Source organism: Drosophila biarmipes, chromosome 3R (genome assembly GCF_025231255.1).
Source record: "Drosophila biarmipes strain raj3 chromosome 3R, RU_DBia_V1.1, whole genome shotgun sequence".
NCBI classification, from domain to species: Eukaryota; Metazoa; Arthropoda; class Insecta; order Diptera; family Drosophilidae; genus Drosophila; species Drosophila biarmipes.
In genome coordinates, this window is record NC_066616.1 from 18,172,027 (window position 1) to 18,190,266 (window position 18,240).

At 47.1% G+C, this 18,240-nt stretch overlaps 3 protein-coding genes across 9 annotated transcripts in view; all 3 read right to left on the reverse strand.

Annotated features, from left to right (window-relative positions):
* Positions 1-127: 127 nt before the first annotated feature.
* Positions 128-7,998, reverse strand: LOC108025352 (uncharacterized). Of its 2 annotated transcripts, none has more exons than XM_050888880.1 (5): positions 7,533-7,998; positions 5,340-5,494; positions 2,045-2,309; positions 1,859-1,980; positions 128-1,799 (listed from the first exon to the last, which is right to left on the reverse strand). In XM_050888880.1, exons 2-5 carry the CDS (start codon positions 5,424-5,426, stop codon positions 336-338), a joined length of 1,938 nt encoding a protein of 645 aa, XP_050744837.1. In that variant the 5' UTR covers positions 5,427-5,494; positions 7,533-7,998; the 3' UTR covers positions 128-335. The 2 variants fall into 2 exon arrangements, with proteins under 2 accessions (XP_050744837.1, XP_043951469.1); XM_044095534.2 differs by having other exon boundaries at positions 128-1,802.
* A 1,467-nt stretch (positions 7,999-9,465) lies between these two features.
* On the reverse strand, positions 9,466-10,686 carry LOC108023622 (uncharacterized). The gene is made up of 3 exons (XM_017093236.2): positions 10,132-10,686; positions 9,964-10,073; positions 9,466-9,792 (listed from the first exon to the last, which is right to left on the reverse strand). Exons 1-3 carry the CDS (start codon positions 10,500-10,502, stop codon positions 9,605-9,607), a joined length of 669 nt encoding a protein of 222 aa, XP_016948725.1. The 5' UTR covers positions 10,503-10,686; the 3' UTR covers positions 9,466-9,604.
* A 3,982-nt stretch (positions 10,687-14,668) lies between these two features.
* LOC108025271 (single-minded homolog 2) overlaps positions 14,669-18,240 on the reverse strand; it is a 30,595-nt gene continuing 27,023 nt past the window's right edge. For 4 of the 6 annotated variants that reach the window (XM_050888866.1, XM_017095636.3, XM_044095567.2 and 1 more), the window contains 3 exons: positions 17,369-18,192; positions 16,565-17,302; positions 14,669-16,282 (listed from right to left, as the gene is read on the reverse strand). In XM_050888866.1, coding sequence (XP_050744823.1) covers positions 15,743-16,282; positions 16,565-17,302; positions 17,369-18,192 — 2,102 coding nt within the window. In that variant the 3' untranslated portion in view covers positions 14,669-15,742. Of the gene's footprint in view, positions 17,303-17,368; positions 18,193-18,240 lie in introns of all 6 variants that reach the window. The other 2 variants (XM_017095672.3, XM_017095681.3) reach the window with 2 other exon arrangements.

Below are 18,240 nucleotides of genomic sequence, written 5' to 3' on the forward strand. Positions count from 1 at the left end.
ATAGTCTCGAGCTAAGCTCTCACAAAGTAGCTACCCCTTTTATAACTCCTTAACTAAATGATCTCATCTCTTTCAACAATGGATAATCAAACATAGTTGGTCCACCTTCCCCAAAAAAAAAAACACATTATTCTCAAAGATATTCGTATAGTTTAATAATTAATCTGCGGATATACAATAACATTAACACTTAAATGCGTGGTAGATGCTTCTCTCCGGGCTTCTCAGCGGAGGCTAATACTAGGGCTAGGAGCAGATGCAGATGCGGATGCGGATAATGGATGCGTCTGATGGGCGATGGGAAGGACGCGGTCAGGAGTGGATGTGACATGGGACTACCTGCGCAGACAGGGCTCGCAGGTGCCCGGCAGGACGAACGAGGGATGGCACTCCGGACACTTGGGGTTCTCGCCGAACCACTTGGCCCGCTGCTCGGGGATCTTCAGCTGAAACGAGTTGTACAGATCCCCGCCGCTGGACACAGAGCTGCCAGCTCCCGCCGCCGCTCCCCCTCCGCCGGGGCCGTAGCCCGTCCGCCCGATGGTTTCCAGCGGGAAGGCGTACTCCGGAATGAGCAGTTGCTTGCGCAGATGACTGATGTCCGTGGAGCTGGCCACCACATCGGAGCGTCGCTGTGCCTGATCCGGCTGCTGCTTCTCCTCTTCCTTGGCCTTGATGGATCTCGATATGGCCAGCCGGTGGCTGGTGCTCGACTGGTGGATGGGGGAGGTAACCTGCACCGGCTTCTTCTGGTGGCTTCCAATGTCGTTCAACCGAGTGTTGAATATATCCTGTTTGCTGGGGACCGCGTAGTCTCCGCTGGTCTCTGGATATTCGCGTCCGTCCACGCCAATTGGTGGATCCAGTTTGGGCGGCTCAAGGCCGTTCGAGGGCACCTTCCACTCGTAGTAGATGGGCGGACCCTGGGTGGTGGCTATATCGTGAGGCACAAAGTCCACAAAGGGAGGCAGCAAATCGTTGAAGGGCAGCTGCGCCGGCGACGCTGGAGGTGCTGCAGTGCTGGTGGGAGTGGCCAGGCGGAAGCTCTGGGCCGGAGCTGGTGTCCTGTTGTCGTTGCGTGGGGGAGCTCCCACTGTACTAACCGTCGTGGGGAGAGTGGCGAAAGAGAAGGGCACTCCGGCCACGGTGGTTGGACGAGTCAGTGGCCTGGGAGTTGTGGTGGTGCTGCCCTCCGAGCGACTGGGAACCGGACTGAAAGGAGCCGCCGTGGATGTGCGCAGCGTGGAGGAGATTACTCCTCCCCCCTGCAACTGCGGCTCCTCCAGATTGTAGATGGGGTACACGAAGGGCGGCTCATAGATCTTCGAGGGCGTCTTGACGAACTTGGTCAACTTGGTGCTGCTGGACTGCTTTCGGAAAGGGGACTCCGCTGAGTTAAAGTCCGCGGAAGTGTTGTACCGAGTGCTGTGGCTGGTGCCCAAGTCATCCGTCTCCTGCTCCAAGGCCTGGAAAAGGGGCCTCCGGTTGTGCAGGGCTTCTGTGCGCCTGGTGGTCACCAGGGGTCTTCGAGTGGTCGTCGTCGTGGTGGTGGTTGTAGTTGTTCCCCGTGTGGTGGTGGTTGGTCGGGTGGTGGTAGTCGCTCGAGTGGTTGTGGTGGTGCTTAACCTGGGCTTGGCCGTCGAGCTTGGCAGCTCGATTTGCGGCTCGTAGGCTGGAGGCAGTATCAATCGGCTGGGCGGTGGGATGCGCCAGCGTGTCTGCGATATCTGGGGATCCAATTTTCCCGAGCCAACTCCTTTGACGGATTCGTCGCGTATCTGATTCTGGTTGGAAGTCAGCTGCTGCAACAAAAGGTTATATTTTAAATCTACATTCTGCTCTTCAAATAAATAATCACCTTGTATTGGCTTCTGAAGGACTCCCCGGAGTAGTCGGGCGCATAGGGACGATCGAGAAGATCGGGCCTAGGAGTACGCAGGCTGTTCTCCTCATCATTCACAAAGGGCTTGTCCCGCTGACCTATAAAATAGTTTCTCTCTTTAAAATTGTTTTCCTTTCTAATACACATTTGTTGGATACAAACCAATTAGCAGATTGGCGGCATAGTTGCTCTCCGCCTTGGAACAGTTGACCATGTACCAGTGGTCGCAGATGAGCATCCGCTGCTGGAAGAGCGTGGTGTTGGGGCAGGTGTAGCTGAACTGCCGGCCCAGGCCATCGCACATGTGGTACACCTGGCAGCCCGTCTCCACATCCGCATAGTAGCCGGCAGGACGTCCGGCGCAGGAGAAGGAGGTCTTCTGCATGAGCTGCGAGGCAGGATTCGTTGACTGGATGGCATTCTGAGCCTGCAGTAAAGGGGTAAATATAAATAATAACAACATCTATACCTATTGTGCTAATACTAATATTACTAAGAATTCCATTCGTAATTAAATTCTAAATATTTGCCATTCTGTTCAATACTTTTTTATAGATATTCAGTCTCACCATTGCCCGCAATTATCATTAACTTTAGTTCTCCCTGACCAGTAGCGACTTGCATAAGGTACTGGCGAAGGGAGATTCATGACTTCATAGATCGGAATGCTGGGAAAATATTTTCACGGACTTAAGCGGAAGCCTCACACATACTCCGTGCAGATCCAGTGGCAGATTTCGATAAGTCATTGGGCTATAATTTGCCACTGTCGACGTGAAATTTTTTCATTACAATTAAGCACCGCATGGAGAAACAACAATTTCCACAAAAAAACCGACTAAAAATAAAGTTGACATTTCACACAGCAGCACAGGTCGCCTGATGCAAGAAGCCGTGGCACCATGTGCCAAGTTATGACATCGCGACAATTCATCACTTCAGCCCAAATCCGACCTGCGGCTTGGAACCCCAGCTCCGCCAACCCAACTCCCAGCCCGGAGCCCAAAGCGTAAAGCTTACGACTTGCCACAATCGCATTCACACACGCTGGGCACGAGTACTCGCTGATATCGATCTGTGTGTCATTTGCTGAGCTACTCCAAAAGTCGGGGGTCTGAGAAAGCCCCAGCAAAGGTGGCCAATTACAGATTATGCTCGCGAGACTGCCTATCTCCCTGGTGTATCTCACAGATGCGGCTTCCTTTCACTATAGCAGGGTAAACAATCACTAGTTGCTACTTCTGATTAAGTGCCATATGTGTGGGGAATATCTTAGGATTATATATTTTGGTATGTCAAAAGGTTATATTTTACCTTAAGCTATAATAAATCTAATTTTTTCCGAGTTATCATATCCGATTGCTTTTTGGATATTTTCCATAATGAATGTCTTAAAGATCTTAATCTTAAGAATATCTTAAAGATAAATGAAAGAAATGATGAATAAGATTTTTAATAGTTTTTAAAGGATTTAGTTTACAGTTTCCAAGAGGATTGTTAACGTTAGTAACACATATACAGATATATCATCCTTAAAAAGCTCCAAATATTTTCTTATAAAACAAATAAAAAGCAGATTCATTCAAATTGCCCGTCTTTAAGGCACGTCAATAAACTCTGATTAGAAGCTAGTTAAACTAAATGGAGATTCCCTTATGTGGATCGCTTAGAGACACAAATTACGAGAGCTGCAGGGGCAAATCTGGAGTGCTATTATTCCTAATACGACAGGCAATGGGAATCACTTAAGGAAGTGCGATTGTGCAACTGCGAAGGCACACATCCAAGGTTTGCCAGCCGAGTTTTCAATTTCCCGACGCCGTTTGTGTGTTTGTATCGCGGGTAATTTGCCATAATTTGAAACGCTCTTCAATTTCATTTCAGGCATCTTTACGGGCCACACTAGGCACACTAAACACACATTCTGCGCCCAGTTGCCCACTCGTCCGTTACATAACAGTCGCGGCACCGGCTGCGGCACCGACTTCATCCTCGAGTCGGGCTGCGTTTTAATTTCTTGTATGCAAATAGCGAAAACAATCAGCACACGGTGCTCTCTGGTGTGTGTTCCATTTCTGCAAAAGTGTCAGACGAGTCGGGAAAAAAGGTCACTTGGTCAGCGGAGTCTTTTGTTTTAATACGTATCCATCTCGAACCCCGAGACCTTTGCTTGGCTGACGCTGAAGTTGAAGCTGAGGCCGAGCCATGTGCGCCGGCCTGTGTGTGAATTGTGGGTTGTGGATGTGGATGCACCCGTACACACATAGAATAAATTAAAAACGAAACAAAGCGTAAAGAGCGCCAAATTACAACACTTTCCGCCGTTGCTCAAAGTGTCTTGGGAAGCGATTCGGTGGCAAAGACGACCAAAATGTCGGTGGCACAGGGGCAGGCCTCCAAACGGGGTCTGCTAAGGCGGAATGAAAGCGAAAATCCATCCATTCTGAATAATTAAACAATTTTATTGACAGTTTTTTACGGCGCTTTGATTTATTCTTTCCCTGCAAGTAATACCCCATAAAGTCACTGCTTAGGCAGATAAAGTTTTACTTCCCGAGGTGTGCAATTATTTTGGCATTAAGTTTTACATTCATTTTTACACACTTTTGTTAAGATTTTACCAGCTGTAAATAACAAAAGTCATTTCATTAAAAAAAACATCAAAATAGGGAAACCCAAAAACCTATCCTCTGAGTTTGAATTTTACTTTTAATTGCTGGTCGCTTCGTAGCTAATATTTGCTTTTGAATTTATGATTATGAGTTCTTGCTTGAAGAAAGGAATGCAGATTAAACTTGGGTTCAGATAAAATGTCTCATTTAAATTAAAACTGAAAACGTGTTTGCCTGGCTTGGCTTTATAATTCGCTTTATATTAAGTTAGGTAATACTTATTATCAAATTTCAGATTTAGTTCCAAGCAATCAAAATTGACCTATGAACTTTCAATGAAATATTTGCTAAATACTGATAATAAAACTTGGCTTAGGGGAAGTTCCCTATATCTTATATCTTATACGGTTACTTCCTATGCAATCCCATGTGTACTTATCACTTCTGAATAGCAATTACTGAATACTGATCCAGGGGTCACGTTTTCAACTGTGATGATCACCCTTCTAAGTGATTACCATTTCTGGGGATGCCTTCGTTGTTGGGGTCGGGTGAAAATTAAATTGTATATTAAATGTATCTAAAAACGTTCCTGAATGCTCACTTAGTGGGGGCCTCATCAGCATCGATCGTACAAGTGCTTAATTATTGCAATCTTCGGAAGGAAGATAATAAGCACCTTCGCCGCACAAACAAATACTTCGTTTAAATATTTATACAAATCCGCGATTTGCATTTCAACGCTCTCTCACGTGCACAATCAGCTTTGGAATCTGGAATCCGCGGGAATATCTTTCGGATTCCCCGGCTCGAGCCCCTGGGCTAAGGGTATGTGTGGGACTTACCTCACTGGCCAAAAATAAAGCTGAGCAGAACAAAGCCAGGGTCAAAAGTCGCGAATGCGTTGGGTTAATTTGCGTTTGTGCCAACATTTCGCCGATTGTTCTCTCTCTCCGGGGATCCGTCCGGGGGAATTGGGGGGTATTACGCCGCTGGAGAGCTTAAAACCGAAAGTTATTAATATGATATTGAATGGACTCGGGCACAATTGATGGGAAAGTGCAGGCAGGGCCTATGGGTTGGCGCTAATTGCCTTATACAATAGCTCGCATCTTAACAGCCCTTCCCTTCCATCACCCAGCCGTAATATGTCTTTTGTTGCCAATCCTTGCGTAACCGAAACTCTGTTTACTTAAGTAATAACTTTCCCAAAAATATCTCCACATAGGTGATCAGGGGCGATAATAATGTAACTGCTGGGCTTTTCTTCGCCACTGCCTAATTTTCTACGCCACCAAGCTGTTCGTTCGATTCAAAGCGTTCGTAATGAATTGTAATTTAAAAAACATTAACTTCAGTAGTTGGTGCCGCTTTATTGGCTGGCAGAATTCGCCATGCTCTTCCCCCGCTTCTGCGGATTCTACTGATTCTTCTGCTTCTGCCTCTGCCTCGACCTCCACCTACAATTGAATTCTGCGACCTTGCCACTTGCCACTCCGCTCCTCGCGAATATAACCAGTCACACCGATAAAACTGTCAATCGCAGTCGCAAACAAGCCTCCCAAATGGAAAATTGCACTTTATGACCGTTTATGGTAAGCAAATTGAGCGAAATGGACTTGTCCGGCAAAGGCTCTTAGCTTTATGATTTCCTCTTGGGTCAAGAGCGTCTTTATGGTTCTTGTGTTGCTTTTACAAAATGCCAAATGTGGCGAAAAAGTTATCTGTCTAGAACTAATTTGTCAAGTTCCACTAGGTGCCAGTACAAGACTCGCCTTGCCGTATTGACAGTTCCAGTGTCTCTTCAGATTTTGATTTAATGCTGTTGATATTTACCAACAGAGCTTCGACACTCTTTTGACACAAGCAAAAAATCGGATAGCATCAGATAATGTCAAAAATTGGCAGATTGCTGTCAACCATTTTGCATGAACTTCAGTTTTACAAGACTAAGCAACCATTGCAACCATTAAAAGATTAATTGATAATCTTTTTTGATATGAAAGTGTCTTTTTTCGATTTTTCAACTAATACATTTTTGTCAAAATATTTGATTGTCAAAAATCGAAAGCAAATATAAATTAATTTAAGATAAAGGTTTAAAATTGTATCTCTGTAACTTACTAGCGAATATATTTCCCAAGAATAACTATTTTTAAACGGTGAATAAAATCAACCATTAAAATGAATTAAATGAACAACTAACAATAAAAACATTATTTCCATAAATACATTCGCTTCACCATTTAGGCTACCATTAAGGTGCACTCTCGCAATTAACTTTGGAATTGAAATGTTTTTAAGCCATAAAAGCCTGGCCAATCGTCGCCGTGTAATTTATTAGGTTAGCAGGTCCGCTGAACATCGTTTCGCAGAGCTCCCAAAGTTCAATTGCCCAATAAAATCTCATACTTTTCGGCTAACGAGATCATCTGTCTCAATGCTAACCGCAACATTTGTGGCAAGTTGTGGCCAGCAGCGGTTTGAGCCAAGTGCGTGTGGCAAAAGCCGAGGCAGCAGCCGCAGCGGTGGTAGGAAAGAAATAAAAGCTACTCCAACAATGCCGAACTGGCATCTAGTTTGGCGGTTTTTCCTTGTCTTGACCTTTTTGACAACGGAAAATATTTACCGCTTTATCCTCCTCGGGTTGAACTCGTGATGCTGGTTGCAGTTTGGTTTCTTGCGTTTTTTCTCTTCTGGCTTTTCCAAGCTGCCTGGTGGCCAGCAAAAGGCGAAGCCTATTTGACATTTTTGCCAGCCATTTCCACTGAAAGAGCATTGCGAGTCTAGCCCGAAGATGCTCAGCGGCGAATAATAGCAGCAGATACAGCAACAATTATGCCAATTAGCTGGCATTACAGGTTGATTACGGCAGGGCCAGGCCAGGCCAGGCCGAAGGTATTCCTACCCAGCCATAGTTGGCATTTTTTCTAATTGTTTTCGATTCGACCCCCCGACGGCATGGGACTCGCAGATGCAGAGGAAGTTATTAAGATGCAAGCAAAAGATGTTAGATGGCAACCGATTGGCGGGCTCACCTTCGCCCGCGTCGCTTGGCGGAGTATCTTCAAATTGAACAAACTAATTGTCGCCGTAGGTGGTGTGCTAAAATGTATTCCATATGGTCGCGGAGCTCTCTTCACACATCCACTATCCACTATCCAGTAATGCGAGGTGATTCAGTGCGATGTGATCTTTGCAAAGATCAAATGTCAGGCGCAAGCTGGAGCTGCAGTTGCAATCGCAGTGGCTCTAAACAAAGTCAAGAGCACTCGCACATCAAAGCCGCACCAAATTGGTTCGCATAAATTATCTGGCATACGATGTGCTATAGGCATGCCATCAACACACTCTAGCACTCTGATTTTCACAGTCCTTTGGACGGAGCACGCCTACTGGTCTCGAACTCTGTGTCTTGTATCTGAGGGTTTCGAGTGCGCCCGGATCGAAAAACAAACACAACCGCTCCGTTCGAAGTCGCGCTTTGAACTGAAGACTGCGAGTGCACCCAGCTCGGTTAAAGATTCACATTAGGCCGCCCGCTACAGGCCAGGTCTTCTCATCTGGAGAAGAGCCCGGCCGAGCTTCGTCATCGGACTGCTTCGCACAGTGGGCGAAATCGACGCCCACGTGCCGCAGAGAAAATTCTGTTCATTTGTAAAGAAATCTATGCAAATGGGTACTTTCGAATGCGGTCAAATGAGGCGAGTTCTGAGTCAAGAAGTGGTAGTTTGTAGTGGTTTTAGGTCTGTAATCTCCGCATTAAGGCATGGCTTTATGGGTTGTCTTCATAAAATATCACACAATATTAAGCCAATCAAACCATATTTATTTTATAAGGTTATTACATTTGCAGTATTCTTTCATGGCCACCGTTCAAACTAAAGTCTCTAGATGAATACGCAAAATGTGTTATTAACATAACAACAAATTATTATTCTACTACTATCATATCATTAAATTAGTGTATAGTAAAAAGATTTTTTTTAACGAAAATATAGTTTTTGTATTGAAAAAGTTGTTATAAAATAATTAAACATTAAAATAGACAAAAACTTTACAACATTTTCAATTGATGAATATTCATATCGTATTTGTGTTCTATTGCCACAAAATAAAATTTAATGGTTTTCCTTTTCATATCATATTTTATTAAAATTATATTAACAGTAGCTGATCCAATACCACTGTGCCGGATCTTCTCGGGCGGCTAACGAAGTTCAGTCGGGTATTTTTTGTGATCCCCAGGCCAGCAAAGCGTTAACATTGCAGCTTCATTTTCATTTTCAGCCAGATTCTCAGTTTCAATTTACCGTTAACAGCTTCGTTTTCATTTTCATTTCCATTTTCATTCTCATTGCACGTTATTAGCATTTGCAATGCCACCGTTTAGGGAAACCCTTCACCCACCGGTGTTTATTTGTCTAATTTATTGGAACGTTTAGGTGCTTAGGTGGTGGTACACTGGTGCTTCACCAGTGGTACACCGATGGCACTAATGAAGCTGGCACTCCGGCAGCTGGGTATGCCGAGGCAGACAGAAGAGGCGGGCTAAATAGAGCAATCGAGCGGGCCAAAAGATCTGAGCCAGATTGGGCGGCTTATTGCGAAAGCATTTTCCCCATCTCAGATTCGCCTGGTCTTTTGGCGGCATCATTGTCAGATTTCTGGCGGCTGGGTTTTGTAAGCGAAGATTTCCATTTTCCATTTTCATCTTCGTTTTCGATTCAAGTCGTTTATTTACTCCTCAAAGCCCTTTTGTCGTGGTGCAGCCGAAGAGCCAAAAAGCCAAGAAGACGAGAACCGCCAAGCGTTTGGCGCACTCAGGTTTTCATCGCAGTCGTGTGTTGCCTCATTCATATTCGCTGGGCGTTGGGTTTTCCTAGCTTTTCCCCTTCCCCCCACCTACCACACTCTTTTTAACATTTTCATTTTCGTGACGGACCTGGCAGGAAGTCGAAGTCGAATGAGTCGAGAGTCAATCGATGGTTTATTATTGTCGTATTTGGCTAGCTGCTGTCAAAAATAAAGAAAATAACACATATATAACGCTGCGCGTACATTGTAACCTGGAATTTAGTCGGTTATCTCCTGGCTAACTGGGGACAGCCTAGGCGGACGGGGCGCTGGGCCCCTCCTGGACCCCCGGCTTCTGCTCCTGGTTCTTCATGGCCAGCGAGTGCTGCTGGAAATCGGTCAGGATGCGGCTCTCGGGGATGTCCGTCTCCACGCGGCTGCCCACAATGTCTATCTCGCTTTCCTTCTTGTCGAAGAAGATGTCAATAATAATACGCACGCCTGGGGAGGAAGATATAATAGTGACTGTAAATCGTCTTAAAATTTATGCTATAGCTCGGAATACCCATAAGCTTAGGACTATGGTTTTACTTTAGGATTATGGTATTACTTTAGGATTATTGTTTTACGTTATGTAGCTTAAGCTTAAAAGTATCTTTCAATTTCACCCACCTTGACTAGTGCGTCGAATGGTGGTTTTGCTTTGGTAGGACTTTTCTACAGCATTGCTGTCAGCCGAATTGTCATCGTTGATCGAGGTGGTCACCCGAAGGGTTCCTTGACTGTGGTTAAGGCAACTGATTAGTATGGAAAACGAAGTCTAAAGAACTAAAACCTCACCCTCCATTAACGGCTGCTTTCTCCTTGTCCTCCAACAGCGACATGTTGCAGGAGCTGTTGCCGCCCTCTAGGTCCGATCCCTGCTCCTCCTCCGACTTGGAGATGGAGCCAAAGTACAGGGACTTGGCCTGCTCCAGTTCCTGGTTCTTCTGGGTGGCGAAATTGTACAGGTTGATCATGTCACGCACCCGGATGGGGGTCTCCTTCCGCTTGCGCGCCCCTGTCTGCGGCCCAGGTGTCTGGAACTGGGATGGCGATGCGGATTGCGACTGGGATGGGGACTGCGACTGGACCTCCGGATCCCTCTCAATCTCCGCAACCGGGTTAGAGTTGTAAGACAGGCTGCTGCACTCCTCCTCAACTGTGTTCATGGCGATGGCGCTCGGTGTAGTCTATTTCTCTCCCTAAGCAAAGGTGGGTCACTGAAAAGGCCTCGAAAGTTTCTAGTAGAATTCAAGACTTCCGATTTGTTGATGCTCGAAAAATTCTATTAACCTTCTGTGTCTGTGGGAAAGTAATAACTAACTCGAAATTCGTCTCTGACAATGTCAACTGGAATCGAATATGACCTTTACATCAAAGAGATCTTTGGGTCGTGTGTGTGTTTCGGTGTGTAAAACGTAGTAACTACTTCATGAGGGTCCCGCTGCCAGCAATTCGTTAGCAATTACGTTAACGAAATGTAAATGTAATTCATCTCCGAGCTGCCGAAGACGAATCGTTGGAGGGCGACCTTCAGTGCGGCAATCGAAAACCGAATTCGATCGATCGGATCGCATGATTGATCCCACAGACGGGGGCAGTGATGGAGGAAGGTTCGGTGATTAGTGAAATTTGAGCCACACGCTGAATGCCAATGGAATTGTCTTAGAGCGATTTAATGCAAGTTTTTTACTCACATTTCCCCCCGTTTTGTTGCGTTGCTGTAACAATATACCAAGTACCATACATGTGTGTGCGTTATTAATGTTTTGAAATTCGGAATTCGAAATTGGGTGAGCAATGACTTGCCGTTGCCGCAGAAGCAGCCTCATCGTACCAGCATCATCAATCGGTAGCTCCCGAGCGGCCAGCTGGAGGTCCATTTGACACACCATCCCATCGAAAAAAGATCCGACTTTAAGGTCAATCTTATGGCCAGCGACACTTGAAGACTGGCTCGACCACAGCTCGAGATTCGCAATCAGCGCTGATGGCTTGCAAGGCTCTGATTAAGATTGGAAATAAAGCGGGCAATTGAAGACCATTTTCTTTGCTGACAAAACCAAAACCAATAATGTAATTCTTGAATATTTAGTAACTCTATTGTTTAGTAGTACTGTAAATATGATCCCCTTTTAATGAAGCTCAAAATTCATGTTCCCAAAGCTATTATTTTCTCCTCAGAACTAAATTGGCTAATAAATCACCCGGAGTTAAAGTTCTCAAACATTCTTTTGTTCCCCCGAAAATAATTCCTCCACATTGACACTCATTTTAATAACAACTAAAGTTTCGTAACACAGAGGTTGGCCAAACATTGTGACTAATGTCGACATGATGAGGTGATAATGCAATGTAGAACTGCCGAAATTAATTTGAGCCGCGGTGTGGGAGTTCCGAGGCCCCTGATCGACATTCTTTGACTTTTAATTCCTACATATCACGAACTTGGAATTCGGTTCTGTTCTGTTCTGCCCTGATCTGCTCGTTTGTGCTTTGGCAATTAGCCGCGATGTCAAAGGGGTTCATCGGTGGCTCCAGTCATGGCAAAAAGAACAGTGAGAAGGTGTGGGACCCACAGCAGAATTCACACAACAAAAGTACGTGTGCACATACATAGGTGTGTCATCATCATCATCGCTGGCTGTGATTCCATTGAAGGTCGCACGGGGCTACGGGGCTACAGATACATTTGTATCTGCCATTTATGCTCAGTGGGTCTTTCTCGCTCTCGCATTTGCTCAAGATCCCCCTGCCTGCCGCCCACTCGCTGAGACTACACATGTTTAATTGCCAAATTGGTGCAATTCCACATAATTCATGCCGATAGTTGGAGTCGCCGCCACTCAGGCAGTTCTCCGCTGGCGGAGCTGTTTATTCGGCAAGGTCCCCGGCGTTTTCAGTTCCAGTGAAGAGCTTTACGGCCTGGCAAATAAAGGCGCTACCCCCATCTCCCGCGGGGGAGATTCACACGTTTATTAAGAGGCTTCTTCTTCTCGGCTCGAGTCGTGCTGCGCATTGAAATCGAAAGTGGAGCGGCTAAGCTGGCATAATTGATAACGAGCGAGTCATATGGCAGTGATTGCGTATACGCACGGGGGCACCAGAGGGTGCTAAGGGGAAGGGTAAACACCTTTGGCTGTGCTGAGTGAAGAAGCAGCTCGAATGATAGCCGCATCCGGTGGTCACTGGCAATTTCAGCCGCTAGTTGCTACAAATTTGTCAAACCAACAATGCAGCAAGGTCAAGTCAGGCCGCTCAGTCCGCTGAGCCATGATGATCACGTTCGCGTCCGGCGTGCGGTCAGCTCTGCCATATCATTGACCTTAAGTGACGAACATGAAGAGCAATGAATAAGCCAAGATTATCACCTTTGGCAGCATTTTATTGCACTTACACAGGCAGGCCGCCAAAAACGGATTTGAAGTTCAATTGCAGGCAGCTCGGGTGCTCCAGCTTCCTCGACTCGGCTCGCCTCTCGATCTCCAATTCGATCTCCATCTCCATTTCGATCTGCCACGGACCCACCAAGACGCCCATGGCACAATGTACAACACGACTATTAAAGGTCAAGCTCCAAAGCCAGCAGTGCACACGGCAACACAAAGATGAGACCAAAATAAGAAGAAACGAAACATAGAAAACGTTAAGTAAATCAAAGTAAACAAACGGCGCACTTTGTTAATTGTTGAATTTATTTCTATTTCAGTTCGAGTTTCTCCGTCTGCTGTTGGCTGCAATCTATTAGAGAACGATCTCAAAGATGCGTCAAACGAAAGACTCAAGACACGAACTGGCCGCCAGACAATAAAGTGACCATAACGCAGCACATTTGAATGGCTATGAGCTGGCTGGGGAATGCTATTGGTGGGCCACTTTGACACTTTGGCCAGCTCTTCAAAATTTCCCAAACGGAGCACGATCATCGACAATTGGCTGGCCCACTGCCGTTCACTTGCTGCCTCGACTTGTGTCAGGGGTTGTTCTGAAATGCCAAAAAGGTAGCACATACCCACTACACCTCCATTGTTTTCCCATTGAGGCAAGGTACCACTGCCGGGCGACCTTCGCTTGGCAATGGCGGAGGAGCAGCAGCTCCTAGCCCCGGGTTGCCCCGAGGGGCTTTCGGCGAACCCGAGTCAAGTGCTCCGGCAGCCTCTTCAACAATGAAGCCATCAGATCGACCAATATCTCGAATGTGAATTTGGTTCAACGGTTCAATTGTATCGGCACATAGGAACTGTTGTGAGTGATTAATTGGTTTGGCTTTCGAGGCCCAAAACACACACTGGATATGTGGAAGTGTTTGGTCTTGGGATAATGCGAACGAGTATGGCTGCAGAATAATTCATTTAATATCGAGCGTAAACAACGCAGCCCACAGCCGATTGCTTGCTATTCAAGTCGAGTTCGGGGCGCTCCCGCTTCGCCGGATGATTATGCCTTTGTACTCGAACTCCGAGTCAGTCTTCAGATCCGCGCCCCAGCCTCAGATGAATGCTTTCCATTATCTATGAGGCTATGGCCGGGAAAATATGATTGTTAGGTGTCAATCATAGGTTTTGTGTGTCGCGTGTGTGTGCCACGTTGTCGTTGTCAATTAAAGGCACTAAAGTCTCCAATTAAGTCTGGAGATGGTAATGGCTTGCGGTTGAATGGCAATTGCTCCATGGAAAATGGTGATTTACTATTGTTGCACCTTGGAAAACCGAGTGATTACAGATTGGGATGACGCCAGTCGCCTATTTACAACACGATTTATGTTGTAGGAGGTCCTATAACACTTAACTCCCCACCAATTATGTTCGATTGAAGAGCTTTTACCAAAAAAAAAAGTTGGGTAAGGGATTTTCAATAGGTAGAGAAAAAAAAGGCAACTAAAATGACTATTGACTCAAGAAATCTGCTTAGTACTTTCTTTTTCATGCTATTCTATAAACAAATATTAAACTGTTTGTTGCATAAGGAATTTTTAGCAGATAGATATAAAAGCAGCTAAAAATCATCTGTCATGAAACCTGCTTAACGTTAATCTCTGATCCCAACTTTTTCAGTTTTTCCTTTAGCAAACATCTTAGTTACATTTACAGGATACTTGTCAGCAATAACAGTTTGTGTACTAACCAGAAATATTTAATTCTATTTTCTATTGAACTCTTTTAACTGGATTTCACAGTATAGTTTTGGGATTACTCTTTATGAGCCCTATTTGTGGCATACTCTTAGGCAAAAGTAGGAAAAGTTAGTTTTTATGAATGCGTATCACATACCTGAATCATATATTTCCCTAAGCCTCAAAGCTTTATCATTAAAACACATCTTAGAACTTCGATTATTTTCTAGATTTATTTCGCTCTGATTGTTTTGGATGGGCGCACCTTACATGCACTCGGTTTTCTTTTATAAATTCATAATTGAAATTGTATTAAATGTTTCGTCAATTAGCTGACAGATTATCTACACTTTAAATTTATTGTTTCGTTTTTTCGGATACATAATCAATCGTTAAATTTTAAGCGGTAATTTTGATAGCTTACTTTTCGCTGGTTGCCAATAGTCGGTTATCATCATACGAGTAGTAGTACAGACTACCTACAGTATTGCCTGCCGAATTGCCAAGTACATTATGGTATTTGTTTAATTTATAAGTAAAGGTTTTTATGCGGGCGACTAGAAATTTCAAGAAAACTTTAAACATACAGTACAATATGTGTGTTCACGGATACATCCGCTTACGGATTAATTTAATTACTTGCTAAACGATAGGAATCATGAAAATTACTTTGTCTTGCATTACTCGTTACGTCTAGGGTTCAATTAAATATGGATACAAGCATCTTTTATTCACTTAAATGCTACTTAAGCACTCTTAAACGCAACTATTTAGGCATTTTATCCTCACTCTGTTCGCGAGCGCAACTGAAATGTAACTAAAGTTTGGCGCAGCAAACCGAAGCCAATTGGATGGATCGCATTATGCTAAAACGATAAGTATAAGTTAGAGAAATCTTTGGTTGCAACTACAACTGAAATTGAATGATCGAAGCTTAGGATCGAACCGGCATTTTCTTCTAACTTTGTGCTGGTTAAGGTCTCAGTACCCATTCCCAATTCCCTGGAAGTCTGGATACGGATTTTACGGCTGTTGTGGATTTGTTAATGGGCAAACCTAGTGTCACATACAATATACAATGTATCTATAAATTATCACAGTAAAATAAATAGAAATCTTCTCTGCTGGGGCTGCTGTTGTCTTTTCTTCTGGGATTCAACCAAGGAGTGGATGGAGTGGACGAATGGCGTGCTCTTCTGGCTATATCCATTCGTAGCTGGTTCAGATTGTATGGAAGATACGATAGTCATAGTCCACATTTTGGCAAAACTGTGTGTCCTCCCCACTGGACGACACTCACTGGTTCAGCAGCGTGTTGGTCACCTCGGAGAAGGAGAGCAGCGGACTGCCATCGGCGTACGCCCCCCCGGCGGTTGGCGGGGCGTAGGCCAGGGCCGTGTGCGCCGTAATGTTCGCCGGATAGAGCAGCTGATGATGCGGATGTGGATGCGGATGATGCTGCGTGTGGTGGTGTTGCTGCTGGTATATTGCATGCTGCTGCTGTTGCAGCGTCTGCTGCTGCTGCAGTTGCTGCAGGGACTGTTGCTGCTTTGCTGACTTTCGACCGCCCACGCCCACCTCCTCGGCGCAGATCACCAGGGGAGCGGACACAATGGCCAGCTGCTGGTAGGGTATATCTGATGCAGCAGCCGCCGATCCGTTGAGCAGACTGCTGACCGCTGGCAAGGCCGTGGGCGAGCGGGATAGGGAGGCTGGCGGCGGGGGAGGTGGCGATGATCCTGATCCAACTCCCACCAGCTGCTGGTGAAGTGGATAACCACTCAGCTGCTGCTGCTGCTGCGAATGCTGCTGCTGCTGATGGGTGGTGAGGATGATCTAGGGAGGATCGTTATGGTTAGTAGTCAGGCGACTGGAGTGGGTTTCTATTGGTATCAGAAGGTGAGTGGTTTTGGTGGGTGAGTACATAGTACATAGAGTGCTGGTGCTTCATTACTGGTGCAATCTATCCGCAACATTCTAGCGGTGGCCGTGGTGCAGGTGATGCGACTGGGCCGGAACATGGCCACCGCCGCCAGCCGCCGGATGGTGCGAGTGCGGATGCGGATGGTGGTACGTGAAGTACTGCGAGTACTGCGTGTAGGAGGCGGGCGTCCATACCTCGCTGCCATGCTGATGCGCCGTCTCGTGGTGATGGTGATGATGGTGGTGATGATGCGAGTGCGGGTGTGGGTGGGCGTGATGATGTTGCTGCTGCTGTTGTTGTTGCTGCTGTTGCTGTTGCTGGTGGCAACTGGGTGGGTGCACCGCCTGCTGATCTGTGCCCGTGCTGGTGAGGGAGCTGCTGGGAGCGCTAACATTGGAAACAACTCCTCCGCGTTGCGATTGCTGCAACTGCTGTTGCTGCTGCTGGGGCGAGGTGGTGTGCGAGGAGGCGGAGTACAGGCCGGAGTCATCGTGCTGCATTTGGTAGCTCTCCGGCGTACTGGCACTGGCCGACTTGCCCGGCAGCTCCTTTGTCCCGTTCCACTTGGCCGCCGTTGCAGGCTCGTGCTCGTTGTTGTTATTGTTCGCAGCGGCGTAGCCCAGACCATTGGTCAGCGGAGTGGTTCGCTGCGGGGAGCCTGGATTTCCAGTTCCACTTCGTCCGCCCTGCAGACTGTTGAGGGGAACCCCACTCGAGTGCGTGGTGCCCCACATCAGCACCGTCTGTCGCTCGTAGGGATCCTGTCCAGCTGCAGCAGCAGCAGCTGTTGTGGCGGCCAACTCCACTTTGGGCGTGACACTTTGGCCTACTCCGTTGGGCGTGGCACCACCCACTGGCGAGGGTCCGTCCGAGGAGCAGGATATCACCTCCATTACCTGCGGTGAAGACTTGGGCGTCTTGAGGGGAATTTGCTGTGAGAAAGGCAAGAAATCTAGTAAGTAATGGGTTCGGTGTAGCTTTCTACCGACCGTACTCACCTGTGGCGTGGATGTTGGACTGCCATAGCCGCTGCTGTAGCCACTGTAGTACTTCCCGGTTTCCTGCCACTTCTCATCCGCCTTGGAGGCGATGGCGTAGCCGTCGTAGGAGAGGAAACCGTTCGCCACGTAAGCCGAGGCAGGGGCTCCGGAGTGCGGGTAGTCTGTGTAGTAGCCACCGACGGCGCCCTGCAGCCGGTACTGATGGAAGAGGTTCTCGCTGACCGGGTAGAAGGCGTTGGCCGGCATAGAGCTGCCCATGTAGAGATTGTCGGCTGCACTGGCGTACGGCGAGGTCGTGTACATGGGATTCAGGTTGGAGTAGGCGGCGGCCACCGCAGCCGCCGGATCGGGCAAGTACTCCACGGCCACGGCTGGAGCAGGGGATCCCACCTGGCCACCCAGGGGCGAGGTTTGCTGAGTCTGCTGCTGATTCTGCTGCTGCTGCAACTTGCGTTTACTGCGGCAGGTGGACAGGAAGTCGCGCAACTGCGTCTTGTAGCGACGATTTGGTCGCGTCGGCGTCACCGGCGGCGGCAGGGCGTGGGCCGTGGGAGAGGCACTCGGCGGCACCACCAGCTGGTCCGCCTCGGAGAAGTATGTGGACGCCAGTCCCGTGTCCAGGTAGCTGACCTTGAAGTCCATCGTGCGCTTGCCGAGCAGATCGTGGCCCTCCTCGTCCATCAGCTGGCGGTGCGTGCAGATCACAAAGTCCGGCTTGGAGTTCTTGTAGACCAGCCGCGAGCTCGTCTGCAGCCACTGCCATTCGCCGTCCTTCTTTTGGTACCGATAGGCGATCATGCCGGAGGCGCCCGTCTTCAGAACTGGAGGATAACCAATTATAATTTTCTGTAGATTAAATGGGTCTTAAC